The sequence below is a fragment of the Lithobates pipiens genome, unplaced genomic scaffold, assembly GCF_037356315.1.
Source record: "Lithobates pipiens isolate NorthernLeopardFrog02 unplaced genomic scaffold, aLitPip1_a1.2 Scaffold_35, whole genome shotgun sequence".
Lineage (NCBI taxonomy): Eukaryota > Metazoa > Chordata > Amphibia > Anura > Ranidae > Lithobates > Lithobates pipiens.
The window spans coordinates 7,205,470-7,220,870 of NW_027507811.1; the positions used below are offsets into that span (position 1 = coordinate 7,205,470).

At 49.6% G+C, this 15,401-nt stretch overlaps 2 protein-coding genes across 3 annotated transcripts in view; both read right to left on the reverse strand.

Annotated features, from left to right (window-relative positions):
- The window catches only part of LOC143955464 (uncharacterized), a 209,211-nt gene that overhangs the window by 121,471 nt on the left and 72,339 nt on the right, over positions 1 to 15,401 (reverse strand). The window lies entirely within an intron of this gene.
- LOC143956018 (uncharacterized) overlaps positions 151 to 15,401 on the reverse strand; it is a 65,443-nt gene continuing 50,192 nt past the window's right edge. Inside the window, exons 1-2 of one of the 2 annotated variants that reach the window (XM_077466152.1) lie at positions 988 to 1,662; positions 151 to 713 (exon numbers count right to left, since the gene is read on the reverse strand). In XM_077466152.1, coding sequence (XP_077322278.1) covers positions 363 to 713; positions 988 to 1,065 — 429 coding nt within the window. In that variant the 5' untranslated portion in view covers positions 1,066 to 1,662 and the 3' untranslated portion in view covers positions 151 to 362. Of the gene's footprint in view, positions 714 to 987; positions 1,663 to 15,401 lie in introns of those variants that run through there. The other variant, XM_077466151.1, reaches the window with a different exon arrangement.

Below are 15,401 nucleotides of genomic sequence, written 5' to 3' on the forward strand. Positions count from 1 at the left end.
CTCATCATCCTCCTCTTTTATCTCTTCTTTAACCTCAACTTTAGGATCTCTCAGGTTTCCACTCTGAATATATAATAAAAATGACATCAATGGTAACAATGCAGATAATGTACAGATCCTAATGATACTATCAGTGATTGTTCCTCATCTACCTGATGATGGTGGGGGATGGTGTGACCTTCCCATGTGGACTCCCGGGAATACAGAGGACGGGGACATCTCTCTGGTGGGTTCCCATTACTGGATCCATCTGTAGGAAACACACACACTGACTGAATACATTGTTTCTATGTGTTTATCAGATGATGGGGGATCTAGGTGGAGCCTCCGTACTGCTCTCTCCTTTACAATAAAGTCTCCTCTTACCCGGTGATGTGAGGGGCGGCTGATTGTCCATCATGACGTCCTTGTAGAGATCCTTGTGTCCTTCTAAATACTCCCACTCCTCCATGGAGAAATAGACAGTGACATCCTGACACCTTATAGGAACCTGACACACACAATGATACAGTCACCATCCAGACACATCCCTTGTCTGTTACTGGATAATGTCCCAGAATTCCCAGAATCCTCCTCACCTCTCCTGTCAGCAGCTCCATCATCTTCTTGGTGACTTCTAGAATCTTCTCCATGTTGTGTCTCTCGGGTTTTAGGGAGTCACATGGAGGCACTGTGATGGTCATATGATCACCGGACTTCACAAGAGGAAATCTCTGTATTGGAGAACCAATAGGAATATCATGTTAGAATCCCAGAATCCTCCTCACCTCTCCGGTCAGGTCTGTGTTTTATTAATAGAGATAAGAGTGATGTCATGTGACCTCCCAGAATCCTCCTCACCTCTCCGGTCAGGTCTGTGTTTTTATTAATAGAGATAAGAGTGATGTCATGTGACCTCCCAGAATCCTCCTCACCTCTCCGGTCAGGTCGGTGTTTTATTAATAGAGATAAGAGTGATGTCATGTGACCTCCCAGAATCCTCCTCACCTCTCCGGTCAGCAGGTAGATGATCTCCAGGGTGAGGTTCAGTATCCTCTCAGTCATGTGATTGCAGTCCTCTTCCATTCTTTTTGGTCATGTGATCTATAAAAGGATTCCCTATAGACCAACAATCAAGAGTTAAGATTTATCTGGACTGGTTGTATAATATTAGGATGGGGATGTATGGGAGGATAATATCATGTAACAGTCTCGAGTAGGAATAGAACAGCATGCAGAGGGACATTCAGTTTAGGGTTTGCTATGGTTTTGGGTTCTGGGGGCCCTTTACCCTTTGGGCTGCTGGATCAGTAATTCCATTTCCTTATCCAGCTTTTTTCTTTCCAGACTGACAACTACTCCGTCCTCCCTGTAATATGTTCCCTCTACCACTCTTTCCACAATAGTGTCTTCTCCTCCTAAACTCTCATTCCTGTACCCATCTTCTCCTAACCCAAAATACGCCCCTTCTTAACCAATGACACCTCAAAGCAACTAATTGACTTTCAGCTTATTTCTCGTCTTGACTACTGTAACTCTCTTCCATTGGCCGACCTCTACACAGGATATGGCCTCCATTAAGTGTCTTCCACCCCTCTCTGCCAATCCCCCCAATGGCTTTCCTTCAGTGTCCTCCACCTCTCTCTACCAATCCCTCCACTGGCCTCCAATCAGTGTCCTCCATCCCTCTCGACCAATCCCCCCACTGGCCTCCATTCAGTGTCCTCCACCCCTCTCTGCCAATCCCTTCACTGGCCTCCATTCAGTGTCCTCCACCCCTCTCTACCAATCCCTCCACTGGCCTCCATTCAGTGTCCTCCACCCCTCTCTGCCAATCCCTCCACTGGCTTCCATTCAGTGTCCTCCACCCCTCTCTTTCAAACCCTCCAATGGCCTCCATTCAGTGTCCTCCACCCCTCTCTACCAATCCCTCCACTGGCCTCCATTCTGTGTCCTCCACCCCTCTCTGCCAATCCCTCCACTGGCTTCCATTCAGTGTCCTCCACCCCTCACTGCCAATCCCACCACTGGCCTCCATTCTGTGTCCTCCACCCCTCTCTGCCAATCCCTCCACTGGTCTCCATTCAGTGTCCTCCACCCCTCTCTGCCAATCCCTCCACTGGCTTCCATTCAGTGTCCTCCACCCCTCTCTACCAATCCCTCCACTGGTCTCCATTCACCTAATGTAAAGTAAATGTGTGAGTTCTGTATAGAATTGTATTGTATTTTGTATGTATTGCACACGGCACTAATAATGTTTTCATTACATGTTTTGCATTCAATTCCAGTCCTGATTAGAATTAGCCTGCCTATGTTACGCCCCTTGTATTAGAATTAGCCTGCCTATGTTACGCCCCTTGTATTAGAATTAGCCTGCCTATGTTACGCCCCTTGTATTAGAATTAGCCTGCCTATGTTGCGCCCCTTGTATTAGAATTAGCCTGCCTATGTTACGCCCCTTGTATTAGAATTAGCCTGCCTATGTTACGCCCCTTGTATTAGAATTAGCCTGCCTATGTTACGCCCCTTGTATTAGAATTAGCCTGCCTATGTTACGCCCCTTGTATTAGAATTAGCCTGCCTATGTTACGCCCCTTGTATTAGAATTAGCCTGCCTATGTTACGCCCCTTGTATTAGAATTAGCCTGCCTATGTTACGCCCCTTGTATTAGAATTAGCCTGCCTATGTTACGCCCCTTGTATTAGAATTAGCCTGCCTATGTTACGCCCCTTGTTACCATAATTGTAATATTAATGTGACAGCCACGTAATCATGTGTCTAAAAACCTTCAATTGCATCATAATAAAACAGAAGAGTTATTTGGGAAGATGCGGAGTGTATCTTTTGTGTCTGTTCCCTACTGCAGTAGTTATTTTTAATTTGGAACCGCTAATCAATATGAGGATAGGCGTTGCCTATCTATAAATTTCCATGTCACCTCAAAAATAAAATGAAAAATATTAACAACAACATCCAATCTCTGCTCTGAGATACATCCTCAACCTCGTCTCGATATATCGCCCAAACCGTCCTCTCTCCTCCTCCCATGACCTCCTGCTCTCTGTCTCCCTCATCACCTCCTCTCATGCTCCCCAGAGCCTTTCCCGTTCTCTTGAGCTCCCTACTCCGATCAATGTAAAAATAGGAAGAGGACGGACATGACGGGGGGGGGGGGGGTTACTGGGTGTAAATAGAAAATAAGATCTTATTACCTCCTCTACTGCCAGTTCTGGCAATGTCTCCTCTCTACTTCCTCCCGACTCACCTCTCACCCGGAACTTCCTGTCTGTACCTGACATCACTTCCTGTTGCTATCTGACATCACTTCCTGTCTGGGTAGAAGTGAGATCACCATCTTGTGGAGCTCAGAGGAACTGCAGACCCCCCCCCCCCCCCCCCCCAAAAAAACACGTCTCGTAGTGTAAACACGGCCTTGTCCTGTTTTATGTATGTACTGTACTCAGCCATAGCATTAAAGGGATTGTAAAGTGATTGTTTTTTAAAAATAACAAATATGTTATACTTACCTCCACTGTGCAGCTCGTTTTGCACAGAGTGGCGCCGAACCTGCTCTTCTGGGGTCCCTCAGCGGCTGTCTCGGCTTCCTCCCGCAGGTGCTTCTCACGTTCATGCAAGCTCCCTAGCATGGTGAGAAGCATCTCCGGTGATACACACGGCCCCGCCCCCCGGCGATACGCGTCAGTGGTTGTGACTGACAGCAGCGCGAGCCAATGGCTGCGCTGCTTTCCATCCATCCACTCCAGCCAATCAGCGGCCAGGCTGAACGGTGGAAAGGACGTCAGGGGACGAGCGCGGGACTTTCGAGGGGTCAGGTAAGTAAAACGGGGGGGGGGGGGGGGGGGGCTGGGGGCGCCGGCAGTGTCAGATGTTTTCTCACCTTAATGCATAGAATGCATTAAGGTGAAAAAACATTTACCTTTACAACCCCTTTAAGATCACTTTTTGGTAAAGTTAATAACATGAAGTACATTATCATTACAATGACATCTGAAAGGGGGTGGGATATATAAGTTAGCAAGTAAGCATGTTGTCCATGAAATCAATATGTTGAAAGCCCAAAAAAATGTGCATTGCAGTTTGTTGTCTTTGGGGCTGTGTAGCTGCAGACCGCTCTGGGTGTCCATGCTGACCCGTGTCCACAGCTAAAGTCACCTACAATGGGCATCACTTACCTGTGGAGGAGATGGTATCAGGATGCCGTATGGGAAGAAGGCAAACCGGTGGAGGAAGTGTGATGCTTTGGGCAAGGTTCTGCTGGGAAACCTTGGCTCCTGCAATTCACGTGGATGTTACTTTGAAATGTACCACCTACCTAAACATTGTTGATTGACCAAATACACCCCTACATAGAAATGAAATTTCCTGATGGGACTGTGACATCATAATTGGCGGGGACATCACCCGGTGACCCCGCCCATTGTCCCTATATAAGTCGCCGCGCAACACGTCCCTGTCATTACGGCCAGAGACAGTGTCGAGTCAACATCTCAAGGAAGAAGAAGAAGAGAAGGCGGCGACAGCAGCGACAGAAGACCGGGCCACCGCCAGTAAAAGAGCTGGAAGAAGGAGCGGAGGCCTGGCAAGAAGAACCGAAGAGGGGGACAAGACCCTCGAAGTCAGAAGAAGAGGCGGCGACAGAAGACCAGGCCATCGCTAGTAAAAGAGCTAAATGAAGAAAGCGGAGGCCCGGCAAGAAGAACCGAAGAGGGGGACAAGACCCCCAATGTCGGAAGAAGACCTCCGGGCGGCGACAAAGAGGAAAGCCGGGCTCCTTCGCTAGTAAAAGAGCTAGCAAAAGAGCAGAAGATAGCAGAGGAGTCCGGCGAGAAGACCCCCCAAGACGGAAGACCCCCGGAGCTGTGCAATAAATGATTTTGAAACCTTGTGTTGTGTTTTATTTACATTTTTTTCACAGGTGAATGGGTAGGGGTACATTGTACCCCATACTCATTCACATAGGGTGGGGGGCCGGTATCTGGGGGCCCCCTTATTAAAGGGGGCTCCCGGATTCCAGTAAGCCCCCCGCCCACAGGCCCCGACAACCAACGGCCAGAGTTGTCGGGAAGAGGCCCTTGACCTCATCAACATGGGGACAAGGTGCTTTGAGGTGGGGGGCCGCATGGCCCCCCCTTCCCCAAAGCACCCCCCATGTTGAGGGCACGTAGCCTGGTATGGCTCAGAAGGGGGGAACTCGCTCGTCCCCACCCCCTTTAATGACCAGCCGGGCTGCGTGCTCAGATAAGGGTCTTATATGGACCTTGGGGGGAGACATTGACTTCCTTCGCTAGTCCCGGCTACCTGGAGCCGCGTTCAAAATGAACGGACTTTCCTCCGTGTGTGGGTAAGTCCGTTCATTTTCAAAAGTCCGGTTGTGTGCGGGCAGGTCCGCTCGTTCGGAAAGTCCGGCGAACCTCCGCTTCAAAGTCCGGCGGTTTGTCCGCCGGACAGTCTGATCGCGTGTATGCGGCATAACGCATCCTGCCACACCGCAAATTGGTTCAAGAATGGTTTGAGGAAAATAAGTTCAAACGAGGTAGAAAGGATCCTGTCCTGAGCAGAACTTCAGTGTACCACCTTGTCCGCTGTTTATATACTAGGCTTGGAAAAATTGGCAGGCAGACATCCTCAGCTGGCACTGAACCTGGGAAGAGGTATCCACAAACAATGTTATTCCAGGACCTATGTCTCAGGTGGTGGATGCCACATATGGACCTCTTGACCTTCAGTTTCAACAAAAAAACCTTGGCAGGTTTGTCTCCAGGTCTTATTATGCCTTTCCTCCCCTAAAACTCCTTCTTAGTTTCCTCTGCAGTATCAATTTGGAGGGAACTTTAGTGGTCCTGATAACTTTCAACCAGCCCATGCGGACGAGGTACTCTAACCTGATCAAACTCTTAGCAGACATCTCATGAGCTCTTTCAGATTGTCCACATCTTCTGTCTCAAGGTCAATTTTGCCACCTTACGTCACAGTTTCTGGTTTGGCCATTGAAGCCCAAGTTGTGAAAGAAAGAGGCATCTCTGAATTAGGGATTTCTGCAATGCTAAAACGAGATATCCTAGACCCACCATCACATATGAAAGGCATACCTGGCTTGGTATGAAGCAAGGAAGTTTTACCCAAGGAAATTGTTTGTGAGATGAATTCTGGCCTTCATCTGTCATGAACGCTCTGTAATTGGGGATCATGGCTTCCTGGTAAATGTTTTTTTTATTTTTTCCACATGGACAACGGGATAATCTTTCACTGTGAGACATGGCTATTTGGAGGGCCTTTTTGTTGATTAGCATCTTGAGTATCTTCACTGGGAATTGTGGACTGCCTTGTCTCCCGATCGCAATTTTTGTCTTTTTTTTTTTTTTAATCTATTAATACCTAGGCAATGCAAGACTAGACATGTGCAAAAGGAAAAAATTCGTTTAGTTTCGTTTTAATTCGTTAATTCATTAATTTCCTTTAGTTATATTCGTTAACTTCCTTAAATTCGTTTTCGGATTTCGTTTAGTTTTCTACCGAATTCGAAAAATCGGCCACATTCGAAAATATTTCTACCGGATTCGAAATGATTTCAACATGATTCGACATTATTTCAACCACATTCGAAAATATTTTGTGACCCGAATTTAGGGCCATGTATCTCGGGGTCACTTGGTGCTAGAAATTTCAAATTTGGATATATTGTATTGCTAGTATTATTGTGTTTGCATAGCAAATTTGGGGTTTCTAGCTATAAGTGACCCCATGATATATGGACCCAAAATCGGGTCGCAAAATGTTATTAGTTAATAGAGCAGAGAATGACATTTTGCGACCCGATTTTGGGGCCACATATCTTGGGGTCACTTATAGCTAGAAACCCCAAATTTGGTATGCAAACACAATAATACTAGCAATACAACATATCCAAATTTGAAGTGTCTAGCACCAAGTGACCCCGAGATACATGGCCCTAAATTTGGGTCACAAAATATTTTCGAATGCGGTTGAAATAATGTCGAATCATGTTGAAATAATTTCGAATGCAGTTGAAATAATGTCGAATCATGTTGAAATCATTTCGAATGCAGTTGAAATAATGTCGAATCGTGTCGAATTCATTCGTTATATTTCTTTCGTATTCGTTGTAATTTGTTATTTTTTTATTCAGGCATTCAGATGTATCCGAATGTCCGAAAGATGCAAAATTCGGCCGAATTTCGATTAGTTACGAAACGAATTACACAAGCCTATGCAAGACTAATACCACCAACACTATTAAAACGGGAGTCCACCGGGACTCCGCGTTTTTTTTTTTTTTTAAAAGCCAGCAGCTACAAATACTGCAGCTGCTGACTTTTAAAATAGTGACACTTACCTGTCCAGCGCGCCCGCGATGTCGGCACCCGAAGCCGATCTCTAGGTCGCCTGTCGGGTCCTGCCGCCGCCATCTTGGGTATGGGAATCAGGAAATGGAGCCTTTCGGCTTCATTTCCCGGTTCCCTACTGCGCATGCGCGAATCGCGCTGCGCAATAAGGACGCTCCCCGCTGCCTCTGGGATCTGTGTGTTTCCCAGCAGGCAGCGGGGCACTTGCGGGAAGGGGCGGGCACTTGCGGAAAGGGGCGTACGTTACGCCCCTTTCCGCAGAGAGCTATCCCGGAAGTGGGTGCAGTTACCTGGATTATCCAGGTAACTGCACCCCCCTCCCCCCTGAAAGGTGCCGATTGTGGCACCGGAGGGGGGGAGGGTTCCGATGAGCGGAAGGTCCACTTTAGGGTGGACCTCCGCTTTAAAGAATGGGTTACCAAGCATACTCATCTACAACACATGGAGGAACTAACAGTCCAACTTTAGTCTGTGAAGAGAACTGAGCTGTGGGAGGGACCTAGCAGGCTCCACCCAGTACCTGCAGAAAACTACTGGATGGGGCTACAGACTTTTTAAACACAAGGCCTGCAGCAAAAAGCAGAAAATAGGACTCTACCTTCGAGACAACACTAAGGCTGAGTTCACATCCAGAACGGATGCGGCTCACAGCAGAGGTCCAGTGCGTCTTTGTTCTCCATTTCAGGTGACGAATCAGGGACAAATTTTTACCTGAATTCGGCCCTGAAACTGAGCCAAAGACACACAGGACTCCTGTGCAAGCTGCTCCACAGCCCCAACAGAGATATGTGAATTGGTTCCATAGAGAGCCGGTGTTGTAAAATTTCATGCGACCCGTGAATTTCGCTCACCCCGTCACTTCCGGTGCGGCTCCGTCACTCTAACAGCTGACGGCGGGCCTTTACTGCGCATGCGCCAAGTCCGTGATCTGAACGGCGCATGCGCAAGATCGTAAGTTCAGCGGTGGTTAAAAATTATAGACAGAGAAATTCTGGTGGGCGGGCGGAGCTGAACAGATGCTCAGGACGTCAGCAGCAGCCCCGCCCACCCTAGTAACATGGCCCTGAATCTTAAGTGGTGGTGAAAAATCATACTCATGTGGGCGGAGACTTGCGGGTGGGCGGGCGGAGCTAACGATGGCTTTATTATATCATCGGCAGCACCAATATGTATATATTTGTATATATTTATTAAATCTGAACAATAAGCAGTGTATTTATTAAATCTGAACAATAAGCAGTGTATTTATTAAAGCTGAACAATAAGCAGTGTATTTATTAGGCTGCTTTCACACTGGGGCTGTGAGGGCGTCGGCGGTAAAGCGCCGCTATTTTTAGCGGCGCTTTACCGTCGTTTTAGCGGCGGTCTGCGGGCGCTAGCGGGGTGGTTTTAACCCCCGCTAGCGGGCGAAAAAAGGGTTAAAACCACCCGCAAAGCGCCGCTGCAGCGGCGCTTTGCCGGCGGTATTGCCGCGCTGTCCCATTGATTTCAATGGGTAGGAGCGGTTTAGGAGCGGTGTATTCACCGCTCCTTCACCGCTCCAAAGATGTGGCTAGCAGGACTTTTTTCACTGTCCTGCCAGCGCACCGTTTCAGTGTGAAAGCCGTTTGAGTGACAGGGGCCATTTTTTTTCAGGCGCTACACAGGCGCTATTTTTAGCGCTGTAACGCCTGAAAACCACCCCAGTGTGAAAGGGGCCTTAAAGCTGAAGAATATGGGCACAATATTGGGGACAGTGTGTGCGTTTGGGGACAGTGGCTGCATTTGGGCACAGTGGCTGCGTTTGGGGCACAATGTCTGCGACAGTGTCTGTATTTGGGCACAGTGGCTGCATTTGGAATGATCACAGTCAATTGCGTGGTAAACGGCCAATGGCTGTTTACCAGCATCAGTGGCGAGCAGTGTTCCCGGGAACACGCCGCCACCAACGTGCCCGCGCAGAGCGCGCCCGCGATTGCCGTGGAGATGTGGGGCGGCCACCAACGTACACGCGCAGAGCGCGCCCGCGATCACCATGGAGAGGTGGGGCGGCCACCAACGTACACGCGCAGAGCGCGCCCGCGGTCGCCGTGGAGGGGTGGGGCGGAACCATCTGTGATCACGCGGTAAACAGCCTCATGGCTGTAATGGGGCCTAGTCCTCATGTGATGGGGACCAAGGCCTGATGTTATGGGGGGTCCTGTGATGTGATGGGGGGTCTTCTGATGTGATGGGGGTCCTGTGATGTAATGGGGCCTAGTCCTCATGTGATGGGGACCAAGGCCTGATGTGATGGGGGGGGTCCTGTGATGTGATGGGGGTCTTCTGATGTGATGGGAGTGTCCTGTGATGTAATGGGGGCCTAGGCCTGATGTGATGGTAACCAAGGCCTGATGTGATGGGGGGGTCCTGTGATGTGATGGGGGGTCTTCTGATGTGATGGAGTGTCCTGTGATGTAATGGGGGGCCTAGGCCTGATGTGATGGTAACCAAGGCCTGATGTGATGGGGGGTCCTGTGATGTGATGGGGGGTCTTCTGATGTGATGGGAGTGTCCTGTGATGTAATGGGGGGCCTAGGCCTGATGTGATGGTAACCAAGGCCTGATGTGATGGGGGGTCCTGTGATGTGATGGGGGGTCTTCTGATGTGATGGGAGTGTCCTGTGATGTAATGGGGGGCCTAGGCCTGATGTGATGGTAACCAAGGCCTGATGTGATGGGGGGTCCTGTGATGTGATGGGGGGTCTTCTGATGTGATGGGAGTGTCCTGTGATGTAATGGGACCTAGTCCTCATGTGATGGGGACCAAGGCCTGATGTGATGGGGGGGTCCTGTGATGTGATGGGGGTCTTCTGATGTGATGGGGGCCTAGGCCTGATGTCATGGTAACCAAGGCCTGATGTGATGGGAGGTCTTCTGATGCGATGGGGGGGTCTTCTGATGTGATGGGGGTCCTGTGATCTAATGGGGGCCTAGTCCTCATGTGATGGGGACCAAGGCCTGATGTGATGGGGGGGTCCTGTGATGTGATGGGGGTCTTCTGATGTGATGGGAGTGTCCTGTGATGTAATGGGGCCTAGTCCTCATGTGGACGTGTGATGTGTTGCCCTGAGTTGCTAGGTCACATGGCTAGCTTCTATCCCAGGGACATCTGGCTGCTAGGCTGCCTGAGGGACATTGTGGGAGAGCAGCGTAGGGTTGGGACTTACAGCTTGTAGTCCAACCAGAAGCAACAGTGCTCCTGTCTGGGAAAACAAGCTGCGGTCGGGAGGTAAAAAGGAACAGCTGTCGCCACAAAGGGACCATACACCGTGGTACCAGAGACCATTGTGAGTAACTAAAGCCATTACCCAAGCAGTCTTCTCACTAACCAGAGATGCTGAAGTGGGAAAACTTGAGTTAGTGCCAAGCCAGGGACCTATCTGAGGAGACGCTTTGAGAGCTCCTTTGAGTGCTGGTCACCTGAGAAGGTCGGAGATGCTACACTGTATCCAAATTAAATTTTTATCATTTTTTTCCCACAAACAGAGCTTTCTTTTGGTGGTATTTGATCACCTCTGCGGTTTTTATTTTTTGCTAAACAAATAAAAAAAAGACATAAAAGTTTTCTCCTTCACTGATGGGGCTGCAGTGACGGGTACCGATAAGGCCACACTGATGGGCACTGATGAGGTGGCACAAATTGGCACTGATAGCTGGCAAGGATTGGCATGGATAGGCGGCATGGATGCTCACTGATAAGCGGCACTGTATTGTATTATATAGTACTGATGGATGCCAATCAGTGCCAAACAATAATGCATACCAATCAGTGATGCTCATTGTGGGCACTGATTGGCATCCATTGTGTTCACTGACTGGCATCCCTGGTGGTCTAGGGGGTGCATACCTGGTGCTGGGCATCCCTGGTGGTGTCCCTGGTGGTCCAGTGTGGGCATACTCGGGGGAGGCTGCAATGATAATCGATCAGCACAGACCCCCCCCCTGTCAGAGGAGCAGCCAATCGGCTCTACTCGCATCTGACAGACGCAAGTGAGGAAAAGACGATCAACGTCTCTTCTTATTTACACTGTGATCAGCCATGATAGGACACGACTGATCATGTGGTAAAGAGTCTCCGTCAGAGGCTCTTTATTGAGATCGTAGTTGCGGGGTGTCAGACTGACACACCGCAACAACGATCGCCGCGATGCACGCCCCCGGGGGTGCAAAGTGGATCAAAATCATGAGGACCTCATATGGCGCCCGGTCAGGATTTTGAAACCACTTTGCCACTGTCATTTTGCTATAGGCCAGGCGGCTTGTGTGGTTAAGAGACAATAAATCTATGTGCATTAAAAAAGTGTCTAGTGCCCATCAATTCTTTTTGCACTGCACCCAACTTGCCTTTTAACCCACTCTACACAGAAGGATGTCAGCTGTCCCTAACTCTTAAGGTCACCAATATGCCTCCAAGAGCCCAGGACTCTACTACAAGAGGAAAGAGCGCTACACAGAAACCCAGGTATTAGTACAAGTACCACAAGTAGGTGAGGTATCTTTGGAGTGTGGCACAGTGCACACACTCCTAAACACTAAAAACTTCCTAACAGCAGCATCAGCCACACTGTGATGTAATGGGTTCTTGATACACCAGCTAGTTGCATTGATCGAAAAACAATCATGATTTTTGACCATCTGGCCCCCGGAACAGTACGCCCTTGCTTCGCTGTTACAAGTCTCCTATCACTGGACAATAGGGGTGCAACGGATCCAAAAAACTCACGGACCGGATCGTTCCTCGGATCTGAGTCACGGATTGGATCAGTTTTCGGATCAGCCAATAATAATTGAATTTGCAAAAACCTGTTTAATGTGATTGTAGCCGTATTAGTGCAATTGTGACAGAGAAAATTGAGTACTGTCCGTGATACTTTTTTTATTTGCACTAACATACAATTTTTCCGGACAAGCTTTCGGGGTATGTCCCCTTCTTCAAGGTCCAAGCAGTACTGATTTACAAATTTTTAAATCAGTACTGCTTGGACCTTGAAGAAAATTTGTAAATCAGTACTGCTTGGACCTTGAAGAAGGGGACATACCCGAAAGCTTGTCCTGAAAAATTGTATGTTAGTGCAAATAAAAAAAGTATCAAAAACCTGTTAAAATTCCACCACAACATAGTCCCCACTGTAATATATATCTCCCCCACTGTAATATTGGCTGAGCATGGCTGGGTACGGCTGGCTACCGCCGAGTATGGCTGGATATTACAGGGTATGGCACAGTATTTGCTGGGTACGGCAGAGTATTGGCTGGGTGCGGCAGAGTATTGGCTGGGTACGGCAGAGTATTGGCTGGGTATGGAGGGATGGCTGTGACTGCACTTGTCACAGAGCAGTTCTGTGGACACAACAGATGCAGCCCGCAGCGCTGCTGCCTTCCAATTTCTCCCCTCCACTGTACAGATCAGTACACAGAGGGGAGAGAGGAACTGGCGTCACTATGACGCCAGTTTGTTTACAAGTGATCGCTCCGTCATTTGACGAAGCGATCACATTGTAAATGGGTGCACCAAGATGGCCGCCGCTACGGAGCTAGGCCGAAGCCACGGCCTTTCCTAAGGCCGAGGCTGCCGGGGCACTCCGCGGATCGTGGCGTGTGCTGATCTGAACAGGGTGACCTGTTCGCATCACGGATCGGTGATGATCCATTGCACCCCTACTGGACAATGCAAGTGCATTCCCTTCCCCCATCACATCAGGCCTAGGTCCCCATCACATGAGGACTAGGCCCCCATTACATCACAGGACCCCCATCACATCAGAAGACCCCCCATCACATCACAGGACCCCTATCAGTGACCATCCATGCCCATCTGTGCCGCCTATCCATGCCCGTCCATGCCGCCTATCCATGCCAATCCTTGCCAGCTATCAGTGCCAATTTGTGCCACCTATCAGTGCCCATCCGTGTCGCCCATCAGTGCCACCTCATCAGTGCCCATCAGTGTGGCCTTATCGGTACCCGTCACTGCAGCCCCATCAGTGAAGGAGAAAACTTTTATGTCTTTTTTTTATTTGTTTAGCAAAAAATAAAAACCGCAGAGGTGATCAAATACCACCAAAAGAAAGCTCTGTTTGTGGGAAAAAAATGATAAAAATTTAATTTGGATACAGTGTAGCATCTCCGACCTTCTCAGGTGACCAGCACTCAAAGGAGCTCTCAAAGCGTCTCCTCAGATAGGTCCCTGGCTTGGCACTAACTCAAGTTTTCCCACTTCAGCATCTCTGGTTAGTGAGAAGACTGCTTGGGTAATGGCTTTAGTTACTCACAATGGTCTCTGGTACCACGGTGTATGGTCCCTTTGTGGCGACAGCTGTTCCTTTTTACCTCCCGACCGCAGCTTGTTTTCCCAGACAGGAGCACTGTTGCTTCTGGTTGGACTACAAGCTGTAAGTCCCAACCCTACGCTGCTCTCCCACAATGTCCCTCAGGCAGCCTAGCAGCCAGATGTCCCTGGGATAGAAGCTAGCCATGTGACCTAGCAACTCAGGGCAACACATCACACGTCCACATGAGGACTAGGCCCCATTACATCACAGGACACTCCATCACATCAGAAGACCCCCCATCACATCACAGGACCCCCCCATCACATCAGGCCTTGGTTACCATCACATCAGGCCTAGGCCCCCATTACATCACAGGACACTCCCATCACATCAGAAGACCCCCATCACATCACAGGACCCCCCCCATCACATCAGGCCTTGGTCCCCATCACATGAGGACTAGGCCCCATTACATCACAGGACCCCCATCACATCAGAAGACCCCCCATCACATCACAGGACCCCCCATAACATCAGGCCTTGGTCCCCATCACATGAGGACTAGGCCCCATTACAGCCATGAGGCTGTTTACCGCGTGATCACAGATGGTTCCGCCCCACCCCTCCACGGCGACCGCGGGCGCGCTCTGCGCGTGTACGTTGGTGGCCGCCCCACCTCTCCATGGTGATCGCGGGCGCGCTCTGCGCGTGTACGTTGGTGGCCGCCCCACATCTCCACGGCAATCGCGGGCGCGCTCTGCGCGGGCACGTTGGTGGCGGCGTGTTCCCGGGAACACTGCTCGCCACTGATGCTGGTAAACAGCCATTGGCCGTTTACCACGCAATTGACTGTGATCATTCCAAATGCAGCCACTGTGCCCAAATACAGACACTGTCGCAGACATTGTGCCCCAAACGCAGCCACTGTGCCCAAATGCAGCCACTGTCCCCAAACGCACACACTGTCCCCAATATTGTGCCCATATTCTTCAGCTTTAAGGCCCCTTTCACACTGGGGTGGTTTTCAGGCGTTACAGCGCTAAAAATAGCGCCTGTGTAGCGCCTGAAAAAAAACGGCCCCTGTCACTCCAGTGTGAAAGCCGGAGGGCTTTCACACTGAAACGGTGCGCTGGCAGGACAGTGAAAAAAGTCCTGCTAGCCACATCTTTGGAGCGGTGAAGGAGCGGTGAATACACCGCTCCTAAACCGCTCCTACCCATTGAAATCAATGGGACAGCGCGGCAATACCGCCGGCAAAGCGCCGCTGCAGCGGCGCTTTGCGGGTGGTTTTAACCCTTTTTTCGCCCGCTAGCGGGGGTTAAAACCACCCCGCTAGCGCCAGCAGACCGCCGTTAAAACGACGGTAAAGCGCCGCTAAAAATAGCGGCGCTTTACTGCCGACGCCCTCACAGCCCCAGTGTGAAAGCAGCCTAATAAATACACTGCTAATTGTTCAGCTTTAATAAATACACTGCTTATTGTTCAGCTTTAATAAATACACTGCTTATTGTTCAGCTTTAATAAATACACTGCTTATTGTTCAGCTTTAATAAATATATACAAATATATACATATTGGTGCTGCCGATGATATAATAAAGCCATCGTTAGCTCCGCCCGCCCACCCGCAAGTCTCCGCCCACATGAGTATGATTTTTCACCACCACTTAAGATTCAGGGCCATGTTACTAGGGTGGGCGGGGCTGCTGCTGACGTCCTGAGCATCTGTTCAGCTCCGCCCGCC